This window comes from Cinclus cinclus, chromosome 10 (assembly GCF_963662255.1).
Source record: "Cinclus cinclus chromosome 10, bCinCin1.1, whole genome shotgun sequence".
Lineage (NCBI taxonomy): Eukaryota > Metazoa > Chordata > Aves > Passeriformes > Cinclidae > Cinclus > Cinclus cinclus.
In genome coordinates, this window is record NC_085055.1 from 19,661,013 (window position 1) to 19,678,221 (window position 17,209).

General features: G+C 39.8%; 2 protein-coding genes across 12 annotated transcripts in view; one reads left to right on the forward strand and one right to left on the reverse strand.

Annotated features, from left to right (window-relative positions):
• GIGYF2 (GRB10 interacting GYF protein 2) overlaps positions 1 to 17,209 on the reverse strand; it is a 75,473-nt gene that overhangs the window by 31,748 nt on the left and 26,516 nt on the right. For 7 of the 11 annotated variants that reach the window (XM_062499244.1, XM_062499242.1, XM_062499241.1 and 4 more), the window contains exons 6-7: positions 14,956 to 15,067; positions 14,369 to 14,409 (exon numbers count right to left, since the gene is read on the reverse strand). The exons of 2 other annotated variants lie outside the window; for them this stretch is intronic. In XM_062499244.1, coding sequence (XP_062355228.1) covers positions 14,369 to 14,409; positions 14,956 to 15,067 — 153 coding nt within the window. Of the gene's footprint in view, positions 1 to 5,531; positions 5,598 to 14,368; positions 14,410 to 14,955; positions 15,068 to 17,209 lie in introns of those variants that run through there. 2 more of the 11 variants (XM_062499250.1, XM_062499252.1) reach the window with 2 other exon arrangements.
• On the forward strand, positions 637 to 8,726 carry KCNJ13 (potassium inwardly rectifying channel subfamily J member 13; the record flags this gene model as incomplete). The annotated part of the gene is given in 3 exon segments (XM_062499366.1): positions 637 to 756; positions 6,823 to 7,303; positions 8,104 to 8,726. Coding segments are annotated over 3 exon segments (1,224 nt in total), but the record flags the coding sequence as incomplete, so codon positions are not given.

Genomic DNA, 17,209 nt, shown 5'->3' on the forward strand with positions numbered 1-17,209 from the left:
GAGCAATGTGGAGATGGAAATGGCCAGGTAGACATTTTCTGAGCAGCATTAGGCTGCAATTCAGCAACACCGTCCTGAGACCACAGGCTGCACCGTGAGCTGCATCCACCTTTCCATTAACATCCCAGAGCTGGGGACCCAACAGGAAAGGAAGAAGTAGAGGAGCAGCAGTTAGAGAGTCTCTCTTCACCCAAACAAACAGTAGTTGACATGGTCAAGAGAAAAGGTATCAATGAACAGTGTGGGTTTTCAGCAGCAATATTGGAAGTTTCCCACTCAGCTTTTCCCAGGCAATTTTGGCCTTTTCAAGTTTCATGTAAAACTTTAGGTTATACAAACCTAAAAAATTATCTTGATTAAGGAGGTGAGGGGGAAGGCACCCCTTCTCCAAGTAAGTGTTAGAGGATTTCTCCTTGGCTGCTAAGGGTTTGTGTTGGGTAAAGAAATGCTCCTAACAAACCAGCATTCTTTTCCACATGATCAGAGCCAACCAGCCCCCCTGCAGGCAAAATGACCAATCAAATCAGCTTCAGATGGAAACCAATCCCCCCAGCATATAAACACAGGAATGAGACATACAAACCCATTTTTAAAGGTTTTGGGTTTGTTCTTTTTTTTTTTTTTTTTTAAACTCTACCAACCACTTGTGGGAAGAAGTTTCTTGCTAGTACTGGGACCAGTACACCAGACCAGAGCAGTCCCTCTCCTAGAGCACAGGTTATCCCCTCCTCCTGCACAAAGACCCTCTGAAGACTGGTAAGTACATAAAACCGTCATATATTTTCTTCCTTTTTTCTTACTGTACAATTTTAATTAAAGAATGACAGAAAAATTCAAGAAATCAAAGTTGTTTTTAAGGCAGAGAGTTTTATTTCTAAAGGTTGCTAAACTATGTATCACCTTAAACAAAATGCTTGCTGATCTTTCCACCTCAAAAAGAAGAAAATGCTCTCTGAAGTGACCACAGTCCTAAGAGCACACAGAGCAAAACCAAAGTGTTTATGCAGTCTTTTTTCAGAAAGTTCTTGAGATAAATGCTGGAAAGGCTCTGCAGACAGGGAGCATTAGAAAGCTCCAGCTACAGCAGCTGGGTGCCATGATATCGGCCAAGAACTATGAAAAAGTTATCCTCACCTTGCTGCACTCATAACTCAGCATTCAGGTCCATCACAAATGAAAAGAAAGAAGCTTCACAACTTTAAATGTGCTTTTATCATCTCCAGTTGCATCTCAGACTACACAGTTTTCAATCAATGCACTCATCCCTGTGCTTATGGACACACAGTGAGCCAGAACCACTGCCCAGGACACCACATATGGGCATGGAGTGAACTCCACTGTCCTGAAAAACTTAGCCATTCTAGGCAAGCCATGGGAAAGTCTGCATCACACAGGGCAGGACTGCTCCTCAAAAACAGCAAGTTCCACAAAAAAAGGCACAGCAAACTTCTATTACTACAGCTTTACATCAATTAAACCCTTCCCTGTAACCATCATATTACTCCTCTCTTATCAATATTTAATTCTGCATTTAAGTTTCTTTATAAGAATTTATTATATACCAGAATATTTTAAAGCCTTTACCAAGACTTTACTTAAATATTACTCTTCTATTTCTCTATAAGTGGCCAGACTAATTGGTCAACTCAGGTGCTACTTCAAAATCAAGGATTAGTGCTCATATGGATCCTCAGAGTACTTATGTGAAAATACATTATATATAAAATGAAGCACTACTTAGCTTCCCAAAAATTAAGTATATATAGTACAGAGAACAAGGCTGCTTAAAGGAAGACATACTCTATTTTACCACCTCTTTTCTTTAAAGTGCATTCTGTAATAAACTGTCACAAAGTCAAAAGTATGAGCTCTCACATCCTATCCTTTATGGCACTTGCTTTGAAAAATGTGACTTGGGGTCAACAAATTCAAGTTTCCATTTTTATAGGACCTACTTTTAAATGTAACAAGTCCCAAAAACTTAATTCTGCACACTGCTCAGAAGTAACAGTTTTGTCACAAACTACTTCCATTCATTTAAATGAGGCATTAGTTACAAAACCAAAAGGACAAATATGTTTGAAATGTTAACTGTTCTACTCACAACAGGGGCATAAGCTTTCAACCAGCACAGCTTCTCAAGCTCAATTACTTCCTAAATTTCTAAGACTATCCCCTAATGTAAATTATATGATCCAATCATATCATCCATACTGAAAAAAACTTTAATTTCCTAATAATAATGCCAGAGCATCTCCAAGGGTGGTCATTCAGTCTAAAAAAAAATACATATTAATCTAAAAATGACACACAATAGCCATTTTAATAGCATTTAAAATGCCTTTAAAAATTATAATCTTAGTTTGTCCTTGTTGCGAAGGGCCAGAGGAAGCAACAGACCTGCACAATCCCAGCTCAGAGCAGAAAAGGTTTAAATCTGAAGCCTGAACATGATCATGCAAACCCAGGCCAAGTAAAGAGGGAATGTACAAATCCCCACAGGGGCACACCACCACCCAGGTTCCAGTAAAACTTCAAGTGATGCTGCAGTTATAAGCAGTTTTTGCACTCACTCCCAGAAAACAGCAGATCTTCAAGACCATTTTCCTGTCAGAATGAAGCAGCACACCATAAACTGTTTCAAATCCCTTCCAAGGTCAATTAGAACAGACTTTGTTAAGACTAGAAACTGGGCAAGCAGAGCAACACAGCAGAAGTCTCCCCTGAACACAACTTTTCACTCGGGCTCCTCGAAAGGTTGCACAAGCTTGCATATCGAGCTGAGAACAGGCTCCAAGTGCCACTTTGAATGCCTTCAACTGAGAAGGCAAATGAAAATGAAGACAGCACTGCCAATGAGTTTCCCTGCAACCCTACCAGAATCCCAAGAAAAAGCTAAGCAAGAGGAAATGGAGGAAATCAACGTGGTGGCATGGAGCAGGAATGCAATAATGGCTGTTAAAACACAAGAAGATCTCAATCAGACAGGCGGAGCGTGGGGGAAGATCCATGCACTGGATCATGCATTTCAGAAATGCAAGCAACATCCCAAAGCTGTAAGGCAAGGTTTTATCACACATAAATCATTAGCCAGCCAGGTCAGTTTAGAACCTAGCCCACTAATTTTTTTAATTAGTACTCACCCTACCTTGGTTTGCCTTAGAGGAGTGTATAGAAGAAGGAAGACAGGATGAGGGACAAGGTGATGAAAAGACTGAAAACCAAAAAAAGATAAGAACTGACAGATACACTGTTGGTGATAATTTAGCTTTCAAGAGAAGGTAAACAGGAAGGATTAGACACAGCAAATATGTGATAAGGGACTGGTCAGGATGCCAAAAGGTTTAGAAAAGTGATTTCTGACAGTTCCTGTCTTTCTAGTCAGGGGCTATCAGCTGAGAGATGGACGGACAAGAAGCATCCCAAAGCTTCAAGGGTTGCCCTAAGTCAGGAACCAGGAAAACCAAAACCCACAGAATAACATAACATAAAGGTTTTTGAGAGAGAACACTGGACAAACCTGGATAAGAAACAGTACATGCATGTGACAATGGAGACAAGCATTCTCCAACAAACACAGAACTCTTCTTATCAAGTCAAAGTTGAATGTCCTTCCTAAAAAAAAATACACTGAAACTGGGAATAATGTGGGGTCATCAAGGACCCTGCCAGGCAGGAGATTCAATCAGGTGGTCCAAATTGTGCTTTATCACTTCATTAATTTATCACTAACAAGAAAAGAAGGTATTTGTATTTTTTTACTACGGAAAAGGAAAGGAGTAGACAGAAGATGCCAACGCTTTTTAAATTCAAATCACATCTGCTCTTAAGCTGCCTCTGCTTTTGAGAATACACAGGACTGATCCTTCAGCTTGGGTGAGCTATTTCTCCCGGGGCAGTTGCTCTTTTGCCTCTTACTCTCACCCAACTGCACAGCTCTCAGAGTCTACTTGCAGTTTCTTATCTGTTTTACTCACTCCAAGAAGCTAAGACTTTTAGCTCTTAATCCATCAACAGCACTTGAAAAAAGGGTTTTGGAACTCAAGCTTACACATTTCCAATGCTATCCCTGCCGCTGAAATAGAAAACTAACATTTTCAACAGTCCTAGACTAGAAAAATCAGAGCACAGCGCATAACCTGGTTAACCTCAGAAGGCAAATTCACCTGTTTGGGAGTCTCAAAGAGCAGAGACAGGACTGTTCTGAAATGTGCTCTTAGGGACTAACATTGGTTCTCTTTCTCAAGTGCCTTCAGAATCTGTCCGGAATCAATTCTCCCAATTGAAAAAATCCCAAAGAACCTGACTGATTTTTTTCACAGTTTAAGACAACATTAAGCGATTAATCACCACCCTAAGAAATTCCTTAATCAAGGAATCGGAGATCCTACAATGCTGACAGCATTTGCTCTAAGTCTGCAGTGCTCAAACACACTGCCTTAGCACTCAAGTGAAGATCTGAAGCACAACCAAAAAAAAAAGTACCATCTTAAGAATGTCGTCCCTTTTTTCTTAATGTACGTAAGACCACAGAAAAGGCTTCTGTCACCAATCAGTCAGCATCAGAATAATTTTCACAAAACCTGTTTGTTTAGTAAACCCAAATTGCTTAGAGACTACAAAGAAGAGCCTGCCCTCAAAGTACCACAAGAATTTACAGGAAAACACAAGCTTTGGCTTTTGGTTGTGTTTCGTTGTTTTGGGTTTCTTGTTGGTTTGCTGGTTTGTTTTGAATGGATGATGCACTCCAGAGGCATTTTGCTCGGTAAGTGCTCTCTACACCCAAACAAGGGAGTGTCTCTTGTGAGTAGTGCTTACTCTAAGATATAACCAAGGCACTGTTTAGAGCTCATTTTGAGTATTGTCCCTATCATCCTTCCCATTCAAAGATACCTATTTCCCAGCTCCTTCAAGGCCTGCAGAAGAGCTTATCTAAATCTTAACACAAGGACTGCGCTCTACAGACAAGTCACTAATCACTGGATTACTGAAGCATGAAAAATTGCATTCAGGTTACTGTACAATAAGAGTGAGAACTGCCATTCAGGGAGCTGCGTTGCAGATTGAAGAACCAGCTCAGTGAAGGTGGGGGTAATGCTATAAACTGGATGGACTACAACCAAAATTCCCCAAGAAAGTAGCTTGGTACTATACACCAGGAGAACCTTGCTAAGTCCACTGTAGTCTCTGACACAGGGAATGATTTCAAAACATTGCTCCTAGCAGACATGAACTAGAAATTTAAAAATAAGGGGAAAACCACCAAATTCCACTCGGGCCATCATCTACTCTATCTCCCTCTGACTATGGCATGGATAGTGGTTTTGAGAAGCTACAGAAGAAAAGAAAAACCAAAAACTTAGCAAAATAGTCACTGTGATGTCAATCCTCCTATCTCAGTAAGCATTAAACACAAGTAAACGCAAAAGAGAATGTTCTGTAGTTACTAAAATTTGGTTGAAGGTTAAGCAAGAAGTCATGTAAACTGCTGGTTTATGGGATCAAATATCACAAGACAAATTTTCACCTACCATAAATTCATTCTGAATTGCAGGATCCTTCCTTATAATGCATTTCAAGAGAAAACTAAGATGGCACTGTTGGAAGGGGAAAAAACCAATTCCTCTATGAAAAATTGTAATAGATTGAAACAGCCATCATTCAACGAAAAGTCAAAATTAATAGGAAAACAAAGCTGACTAAATACACCATATATAATTATCATTTGCAGAATTTACATGCATTTTTTAACCCTTTGTTCTTCTACAAAAAAGCTTCCTCACCTTCTTTAAATAGGTCGTACACATCATGAAGTCTCAATTTTACACAAACCTGTACTTAATTTTAATCTGTCCCAGGTGAACTTTGAACATCCCATATTTATAAAACGTATGGGTTTGCATGACCACTGTCTTTTTAAGACATTCACCAGCTCTAGCAAATTCCACAAGCTTTGAGGTTTAAAAGCAAACAAAGGAGCCTAACATGTCATATACCTATCTAGGTATCCATTTTGCTTCCCGTATCTGCAATTCCACCTTAATTCCCACATGCCTGCTATCCTGTTTTATTTGGTCACTAACAAAAATTGCACTGCTCAGGCAGACTAGACTGGAAATTGTGTCACAGTGTATTTTCTGTATTGCTCTCCTACCCTCTTTTTCACCTGATCCTTAACATAAACAGCCTCAGACTCTCAGAAGCAGCTCTGCCCTGAATACTGCAATTCTGTTAAATGGACATGGTGGGTGCAGACAGCAGACAATTCTTGAGCTAGCAGAGTCAGAAAGGGCAACTTGCTAAAGCACAGCATTCCACTAAAATGCATAAATATGTTGCAGAAATAATAAACATTCTTTCGTTAGTACCATACTATTGTTATTAGTAATAATAGTACTGGTAAATTATTACACTCTGCTCAAAAGAAGTTACAGAATTTGATATAACCAGCAAAATTCAGTTCCTTTTCACACACAATATGCTACCTAATCCCATCCCACTCATCCCTGAAGAATTAAAGCATGTGACTCCAATGTAAACTGAGAAGGTAAAGTATGAAATTTATATTTGAACAACTAAGCAGGGAGAATTTGAGAAGTAGTCAGATTTTTAAAGCTAATCTTTTTTAGCGAAGTATTACCACAAACAGTGGTAAATTCCTCTCCAGGCTCCTGACTTAATCTTCTCTGGATTGCAATGTATAAGCCCTCCTTTGTTGGCCGCAGTATTTCTACCCCTGCTGATGTGTCAGAAGCTGTGATCATTAGGCAAAATCCAAATATGTGGCACTGTATCACTTTTTTCCTTTCTTCTCCTTTCTAGAAGATGACAACAGATACGATAGAGAGCAATAACACCAAATCCAGCGCTCCCCTCCTGACTCAGAGGTACCTGAGGCTGGTGACCAAGGATGGCCACAGCACGTTCCAGATGGCCGGTGCCCAAGGCAGAGGCGTGGCGTACCTCCGAGACGTGTGGGGGATACTCATGGACATGCGCTGGAGATGGATGATGCTCGTCTTCTCGGCTTCCTTTGTCATTCACTGGCTGGTCTTTGCAGTGCTCTGGTATCTGCTGGCTGAGATGAATGGGGACCTGGAGCTGGACCATGATGCTCCACCTGACAACCACACTATATGTGTCAAGTACATCACCAGTTTTACAGCTGCTTTCTCCTTCTCACTGGAGACACAACTCACGATTGGCTACGGCACCATGTTCCCAAGTGGGGACTGTCCCAGTGCTATTGCACTGCTGGCAATCCAGATGGTCCTGGGGCTCATGCTAGAAGCCTTCCTCACAGGTAATCCTTCCTACTGTTACACACAATAGGTGTAACAATTGGATTTAAGAACAGAGCTAGAAATAAATATTGTTCATTTTGATATATGAAAGAACAATTAAGGGAACCACTACAAGGATGACGATTTCAGCTATGCAGTACTAAAAGTTAAACACCTTTAATCAACAAAAGACAAATTCAGTCTCATCAATATTTGGACTTAAGAATTTCACTATTCATCGGAAAGTATTTATGGCAGATCACTGCATATTGCTCTCAATCATTTATTTCTTATACCATTCTCTCTCTCAGCTATTACTATATAATTACAATATTTAAGTCCATTTGTTTTGACTTCTAAGGTATACTTTTGTCTAGCTGAACTATCCTCATTGATTTTTAACTCTGTTTATGTATTCCTCAGTACCCAATGTAATGAAAGTTTTCACAATGTCACAGCTATTTTGAGGTATTTTAAGTTATTTCAAATATTCTTCACGCTTAAAGTAATTAAAAAATACATGTTGGTTTACTGTGTATTAGAAAGAGCTTCTACAGTGTAACATACCAAGATCACTTCCTATTACTAATTACAGTAAGTTGGGGCAGTTAACTTTCAAATGTAAGTGAACATAATTTAGAAAACTAAACATTTTAGGAAAGCCATACTATCTTGAACAAAAGCAGGTTAGTATGATGCCAACATAACAGTTTTCAAACATGGTCTTTCCAGCCTCAGCTGGCTTCTGCTCCCTTGCAGCCTGCAGGGAACCAGCCAAGGCCCTGGGCTCACACTGAGTTTGCTCTTTCCCATGCTCCAGGTGCTTTTGTGGCCAAGATTGCACGCCCAAAGAACCGGGCACTCTCCATCCGCTTCTCACACTCTGCCGTGGTCACACACACTGAGGGGAAGCCACACCTCATGTTCCAGGTGGCCAACACTCGCTCCAGCCCCCTGACCAGCGTCCAGATCTCTGCTATACTTTACCAAGAACAAGAGAGTGGGCAGCTGCACCAAACTAGCATTGACTTTCACCTGGACAGCGTCACTGTGGACGAGTGTCCTTTTTTCATTTTCCCACTGACCTACTACCACTCCATCACTGCATCCAGCCCACTGGCTGCTCTCCTTCAAAGAGAAGCTCCTCACCATTTTGAGCTGGTCGTCTTCCTGTCAGCTGTGCAGGAGGGAACAGGAGAAACGTGTCAGAGGAGAACATCCTACCTCCCATCAGAGATCCTGGTGTACCACCACTTTGCCTCCCTGCTAGCCCGCAATGCCAAAGGTGAATACCAGATCAAGATGGAGAATTTTGATAAGACTGTTCCTGAGCTCCCAGCAGCAGCTGACTCAAAAAGTCCAAAAAGGACTGACAAGGAGATCCGCATCAATGGACAGCACACCGACAGCTTCCAGCTCTCTGAGACTGGCCTCACAGAGTAGAGAAAACAGACCTTGAACTTCATGCTTTTTTAATTATTATTACATTAAACTTGCGGGTTCCATTTTAAAACTTACTTCCTTTCCTGCCCTGCCATCTTCAAGTGATCTCTCTTGCAGTCCCTTCCTTTTGATTACAACATGATATACAGAGTGAAGAGAACACGCGTGCCCACTGAGGAGAGGCTGCATTAACCACCCAGAATGAAGTCAGGTACATGAGTCACAGTACCAATTCTTGGGAAATTAGAAGAGCTATCCACTGAATTCAGACTACGGTTTAAAGCCGCACTGACCCTGAAAGGAGATATCTTCAAAACTCCCAAGGCAGACCAAAGTCATAATTAACCAGCTTGTGACAAAATGGACAACAAAACAAAAGCAGAAAACAATATGGGGTCATTCAGTAAATGAGTTCTAGTATAAGTAACTCTGTTCATCCAAGAGCCTAGCTTTTCTATCCTCTTAATTCTTTGGGAATACAGACTTACATCATTTCTCAGATGGCTGAAACAGCACTCTGGCTGTGCTATTTAAGCAAAAATTTAAATACTAAGTGCAGTTCATTATTCTGGCAAAGAAGAGAACATCTCGCTCCCAGACAGGTCTATGAAAACACTATCAAAAAATCTGGGTGCATATGAGAAACACTGCAATGGAAATGCTGTATAATTTGAAAACACTGAATAAATTATTTAGCAGTGGAGGAAAAAAAAAAAAAAAGACTCTTTTTAATGAGTGAATGTGGGGTTCTTTTAAAGGCCCATACATTCCACGTTTTCACCTTTGCGCTGCTTGTCTCAAGTATATCTGACCCAGAAGGATGCACTATATATATGAGAAGTAGAAGTGCATGCATTGATATTTTATGCTTTCTAACATCAATCTTTGTCTGTACACACAGCACAAAAATATTTAGAGACACTTGAATCAATTTTGAAATAAAAAATTAAAACAAACTATACATGAGACTTCTGTATTTAAGTGCCTCATAAACCTACTGCAATTAAGACACTGTTCTGAAGCTCCTAAATATTTTAAGATGCTAAAGGAAAAACACAATGATGGATAGCTATTTCCAAGCTTTCAACAAAAGCAGTGGCTATTAGGTGTTCGTATCGGAACACTGAAGTAGAATTAAAATAAAAGTTACCTTTCAAAGGTAAAAGATTTTTCCCAGAAACTCAGATGGCATAAATAGCAGTTTTCATTAACAACAACATAAGACACTACCAAATATACTTCCTCTTAACATCACCCAAGTGGTCCACAGCAGGAAAAATGGTCTCAAGCTATCTGATGAGATAGTTTAAACTGAATTCTTCTCAAGTCACAAAACTATTCACTGAAGTGTGTTCATAACCCAAACGAGGTTGGCAAAAAGTTGCTTTGGTTTAGGGTCTGGGGAAATGGGGAGCCACCCCACAGAAGCATTCCACACACGGTTGGGGAATGAGGCAGAAGGGCCACATTTTTGCTCCAAGTGAGCTTTCATTCCAAATTAGTTCAAGTGTTGCTTTCCCCCACTGCAGACCTCAGACAGATTTGATTTATTACAGACACTCCCACTTAATTCTATGGACATGCATTCATGACTATTGTGGAGCTTGGAGAGCAGCACACTGTCTAACTGCCTACATCCTGTTTCATCCCAGTTGTTTTAGTTGTTGACTCATACCCAGTTTAAAGAGCCCCTTTCCACCCTTGTGTCAACACCAATAATTTTTACTTATTTCTTGCATTTTTCCACATTATCAATGTAAGACATTGATAAGAGTTCTACAAACTAAAAACCAGGGCAAGAGCAGCAGAACAGACTTTGGTGTCAAGGCTGAAATAGGGCAGCATTCTGTGTGAGGTACTGAGTATTCTGGGTAAGGCATTGTTTTCCCCATAGATCATGTGGGACTATAATCTTGTGACTTAGAGACAAAGGTGTACAAAGCTATTTCTAATTTCAATTCACAACTAGTCAAAGGTGGGCAGTTTTGTTTGATTTCTACATGACTTGATACTTTCAAGTTGTCCTGGTTTTAGAATAATTTTCTCTTTACAGGTTTGGTTTAAAAGGGAGTACAACAGTTAAGTATAAAGAATAAATATGTTGTTAGTATATGCTAAATGCAATCTTCAAACGTACATTTTGGAATGCAAAGCTGAATGGTACTGCAGAAGCAAATTAGACAAAACTGTGTAGTTACTTCAGAACAAGAGCAGAAAATACATTAATACTGCAGTTATAGTTCCAGAGAACTGGTGAATCATGGGATGTCTGAAAGTAATGGAAATATGCCATGGCTCAAATTGGGATAGAAGCCCAGGAAAATTGATGATGGGCTCTGATGCACCAACATAGCACTCCATCCTTTAGTACAGCAAGACCAAACTTGAAGGTGATGAACCTTCTGTGAATGCACCTCCAGCCAGCAAGGCATGGCAGGAGAACAAGCCAGGCAGAGTGAGGGAAAGTACAATTCACAGAAATTCAACAGCCCTTTTATAGCCACTTGAACACATCTTGTATATTCAAGTCTTCTGAACATAAAATCCACACATTAAACAGAACTCAACCAGGTTCCACAACTGACTTCCTAACAGGTTTGTTTAAACTACATAACAAATATTCACTACCAGTTTGCAACTGCTGGTAACTAATCAAATCCCTTCAGCTACTAAGCTGGTGTTAATCAGGAGGCTGCGCAGAAAATTAAGCAGCTTTTGTGAAGAGACATACATACTCAAGAAAGCAACTTGCTCATTTTCTTTGCTAATGGCTTCAGCCTTCCAGAAACATCTGAGTTCTAAGTGAAGTCTGTCAGAACTGTGACAATCTGCAACTGAGACTTGCAAATACTTTGCGAATCTTCGATCTGCATGCTGAAACCAGGAACAGATATTGTTTATGTACTGAGAATCAGTCAAATGTGACCTTGCAAACTGTTGTGAGCATTGAAAAAGCAAACAACTTTTAAGAAGGGCATACTGACCATATTTGAGAAGTAAATATTTGTAAAATTTCTATTACTTTTCTGATGTCCTGATTTTTAACTGAGGATTCTTGCATAGTCCTCCATTACAAATACCCAAAAGTAGTATATTTATATTTAAATATTTCATCTCTTAATAATTCTCTAATGGGATCATCCAGAACAAAGAGCATGAAAAAGTTAGCAACTCAGTAAATTATGTAATCTGAATCCAAGGCCCTATAAAACAAGAAGGAAAAACTGAAGCACAGTAAAACTGTAGAATAAAATCCTAAACTAAGGAGTTTAACCAAGGTAACAGAAAGGAGTACAAGCATCTGCAAAAGCATGTGAATTATATATTATATACATTATAATCTGAATTATAACTTGTATGTCGATTCCTTTCCTTTCTGCTTCCATAGCTTTCTGTGGATATTAGTGCTTGCTCTTAACCTGGGACTCCTTTTGGCACATTTTCATCCCTCTCTCACACTCAAAGTATTTTGTCATTGGAAAGCATAACAATAACTACTTGTAATTACCAATGCTCGAGACAGAACAGACCAACACTTTCTGTCAATATTTCTGTGCTCTCCACCTTATCTCTCTTTGGAAGTAAAGGTGAGAGAAATGGTCTTCCCACTTACTGCAACATTAACTTCTAGCATAGCAATACTATTGTTAAAACAATATTTTTATAATAAAACTTCAGGAAGACTGAAGGTCTTTTGCCTCTCATACTGACTGGCGGAGAAATACAAGAGACTGAAGAAGAGCAATTAGGTACTCAAATAGCTTCATAATTTGAGAATAAGCACGTCCTCTCTCACAACGAGCTTCCAACAAATTGCACCAGGGACACCACCTTTCCCAGGAACAGTTCTTGGAAGATGCATTCAATGGCCCTGATGACTAGCAGTCGCTACAAACACAAAATGCTCTACACTAGCTGCAGACAGCCTCTGGCAGAAGTCAACTTTCATAAGGACATTTTGCACACTGTAAATTCTCCTCAATTTCAACTGAGAAATACATATGATCCTATACCAATACGCAGTATTTTTATCTGTCTTAATCAGAAGCATGGTAGATTCTATAGCCTGGATCTGGAATTGTTGTATTTCTAATCACAACAAGAAGGTGCTAAGTAAATAAAACTAAATCAACTGTAGCAGATACTGCTTCTACATCCGTTTTTCTTTTGTAACAAATGCAGTCCTGAAATCTCAGTTGTACTTTACTTGCTCCCATTTTAGTTTTTTCCTACAATATTCCTGAATATAAATATGCATGGAAAGTCCAAAGTTTCACTACTGACATTTAAAACCGGTCAATCTCTGACCAATATCAAATTATTTTCTAGAAGTATCCTCTTATTATAGGAGACAATGAGGAAAATATACACATCTTAATTTTGTGCTGACATTCAACTTAACAAGCAGAAAAATAAAAGCACTCTTTAGAAGCTGTAAACATCAATTCCTATATGGAGGGAGGACTGGAAGGGCTTTGAAAGCAAACTCCATGGTGATACATGCCATGTAATCCAGAAAATGATGAATATGGCAATTTATACTACTCTTACTACAAAAATACTAACAGCTATGCAAGGATTAAAATACATTCCTGTCAACTTGTAATTACAACTGGTTCTCTTTGGGTTTGTCTTTAAATTCAACCTACAATTATCTCTTCTAATCTATGCTTTCTCAGCATATTACCAAGTAGGATATGCATCCAAGACTCCTTTAGCAAATCCAAAGATTCCTTGGGTCCTAAATAGAGAAGACATATTGTCAGTAAGCTCTTGCTAATACAAAACCTCTCAGTAGGCACAGCTGTGCTCCATGCACATGGAAAAGTGCCATGGAGAAAGAGACTGGGCATACCAGAGAACAAGCAACACATGAGCCCACATAGCAACAGTCACTGCAGTTTTCAGATAGCCAGAGCTGCCCTGATGTTCACACCACCCTTAGAATGTCTGTGTTTCATCTCCAAGATGACAAACCCATCCCAACAAGTTCAGCAGGATGTTCAGATATACTGGGCCACAATTAAGGATCCAGCATTCTGCCAGAACATGGCCAGTGTGAAGCATTTCAGAAACAGAAGAGTGGAGGAACAAGAGAAGAGCAGATAAACCAGACTGAATAGGAGCTTCAGATGATGACTTAAATAATTTGATCAGTGAATCCACCAGCATGGGAACCTCAGGACACTGCTGGGATCTCTCTCACACTAGCAAGCATTCAAAAAAATTAGAAGTTCAAAGGGTCAGGAAGTCTCGGGTACCAAAACATCCCACATTAGGAATGTCTAAAGGTGCACTGAAAAAAGGCGTATTACCACAGCACGCCTATTCCATCAGCAAAGGCTTCTTTCACACAGGAACAGGAGCTTAGCTCCAGTTGTAGACATCACAATTAAATAAACAGAACCTACTTACTCCATATTTCTCATATCTACCACACTTAAATGTCCAGTAGTGAGAACAACACAAAGCAAGAGAAACAACACTTTGAGAACAGACTTAGTAACCTGGCACAGTAACATGAATGTTGTATCAACAATATACCTGGAGCAGTAAGAAAGGATGATACATGTAAAAGTCCCTTCCCCCAAACACACCCTGCTCCTCCCTCCCATTTTCTGCCCACAGTAACAAAACCATACCTGGATCTTTTCGCCCTGGTTTTTCAAAGCGTCTGTCTCCCCTAGAAAGGCAGAATAGAAGTTTCAAATAAGGTCTTGGAACTACTCCAAAAACTCATTTTAGGTATAGGTTTTGCTGGCTTTCTTTACTTGGTGGGAACTTTCTTAAAATCAGAGCTTGAGGGACTGTACCTTTAGAGGTCCACGTGACAACTGACATTTTCAGGAACACCAATACACACACAGCCCTTGGGAACTGGGTATGTTTTCAAATGTGCCCCTAAGAACTGTGAACAATGTCAAGACTAAAACTGAAGCAAATCCTTAGCATCAGCACTTCCATTGCAACTGTTGTAATTTGTGCTCTCAAAGTAGCTAGCTCCTTCTTCCCATGAACTCAGCAGAAAAATTCTTTGCAAGAAATATTATTTTACTTTCTCCAGATCCTCAAGAAACATTAGCGTGTTTGACTCCATCTTAGAAATTCAGAGACTTCGCTCACAGATATAACTATTACCTTTCCTAAAGCGTTTTTATGAAGTCAAAAGGCACAAATGGAAGCTGAACAGATGTGTGTAAAAAAACTTTAAGGGCTAGAGTTCTGTTACCTTTCCTCCCAACTCTGTGATCTGTGCATTTCCCTGCCCCCTCCTCGCCCAAATCCACCCTCCACTTCATCAAAACTTCTTTGGTAGAAACCGCTTTCTCCTCGGCCTCTGCCTGAAAAGACAAAAAACACAAGTGTTTGTATAAATAATAATAGAAGTTGAAAGAATCAGGTAGGTTTCCCTTTCCTGGTGTCCCTGAGAACTAATCTTGCAGTCTTAAGCCCCAGTGAAATTATCTGGGACAAAAGGAATAAGGAACAATGACTGAAGAAAGAGTCTTATGCAAAAATTCTTTCAAGAAGTGCAAGACCAGACAGAATAGGCAAACAATTCTGAAATAAATATGATGCAGAAAAACACAGATACTTACCCAAGAGAAATTACCAAGGATGCATTGTTCACACAACATCCACATTGCACATGTGTGCTTCACACACAATTATCAAATTACTTTTAACAGCAAACTCCAGTAAAAGGACACTGTACTGTGGATGTACTCCTAATTATTGCTGTCAAGGGTCATAAAGGAGAAGGAAGCTTCACTATTAAGTCCTAATGACTGCCAGCACAACTCTCCCCCAGGATCAGTGGGAAGAAAAGAAGGATCACAGGATGGCTATAGGCAAGTCAGAATGAAGAACAACATTAGCTATAGCTTAAAAATTATCCTACTGACCTTTTCAGGAAATGAAAAGGCAGCTACCAAGTACAAAGCCTCAAGCCAAAAGGTTAGACATATCCTCAAGCAAAGCATCTCAAAGCACATCTTCAGGGCTTGAGAAGGCATGGTGTGTTTGGGTAAAAGAAAACAAGCCCTACACAACAGAAAAACAACACCCACATACATCCCAGTCCTTCAAAACAACTTCCAGCACTGGTTAGATTAATGGCTAGTGATTAGTGGTGAAGTTTCCAGATCTACAAAAGAGAAACACTGCTTCACACAGTGTGCCAGCAGAAGAAATGGCAGGCTTCTCATCAACTAATTTACCATTTCAGGATCTCATGGGAAGAAGATGAACAAGTGGAACATCTATCAGCTATTTGTCAGGATAACACCTTGCCTACATACACGTGCAGTCTCTACAGTCAGGTTCCAGAACTTGAAAAGCACCCAGTAAGAGGAATTCCTGGCTGGGTAAATATCTCATACATGATCTTTTCGTATTTCTCTCCTCCTGGCTTCAAGGAAAAAAAAAACATGTCAAAGCACGAGGTGCAAGCCTGGCCAGAGATCTGCAGGAGTAGGACAGAATGACCAAATGAAACAGGAAACAAACACCTTCAGAATGGACTGCAGTTCTTGTAGTCTTCTGAAGAAAGCAGCAATAAAAAGCCTCTACATTTAAATCTAAAGACACGTGGATACATCACAGAATTATACCACACTTGAGGATCTTGTGACTAGAAACATCTGAAATAATCAAGACAGTTGCAACAGTTTCTCTACTATTCTACACTAAATCTCTTTAAAGGGGTGGCAGGGGAAAAGGGCAGAAAGTTGCTTTTCAGGCAGAGAAAAAGAAAAGCGATCCATAGATAATCCAGCTGGGGTCTGTAAATATACAACTGATTCTGTATCAGGCAGAACACATTTCAGGGTGTATAAGGAACAATTTTAACATCCCCTTGAGACAAAACTATCCTTTCTATCATCAGCAAAGCTGATCAGGGCAGATCTCCCAGAATCAGAGATGTAGCCTACCTTACCACATAGTTTTGAGGATGCCTAAGTTCAGATGAAGACTGGACAAACTCAAAAAAGATAAAACTCATTAAACAGAGGCCACATCTGGTTCAGGAAATATGTTGAGCTGCAAACATCTGGTACCGTAGTCTCTTCAACTTTGTGTCTTTCTCAGTCCTTATTCTCCTGCCAAGATGACTTCTTTTGGAGTTGCTAGACTGTGGACACTATGGAGTTGAGTAAGCCCATGCCATATTCAGCAGAGTTGTTTTCACAAAAATTCAGGGAAAGGGGAGGAGCTGACTGAGCACTCAAGGTAAGAGAGGAGAAATTAGCATCAGACCTATGAGAGTTATTAGAAAGACCTTTGCTATGGCAAGTCTGATACCACAAGGTTGACCATAGTCCAAATTGCAAAGGCAAGAAACAGGAAGAAGTGATAAAACATCAAAAATAGTATGATACTTATCCAGTTAAAACCTTGTGGGCCCCCTAAAAATCCTGGAAAAGGACTCAGCTTTAATCTTCACAAATAAAAGCCAGAAAAGTTTCAGCAGCTCATGCAAT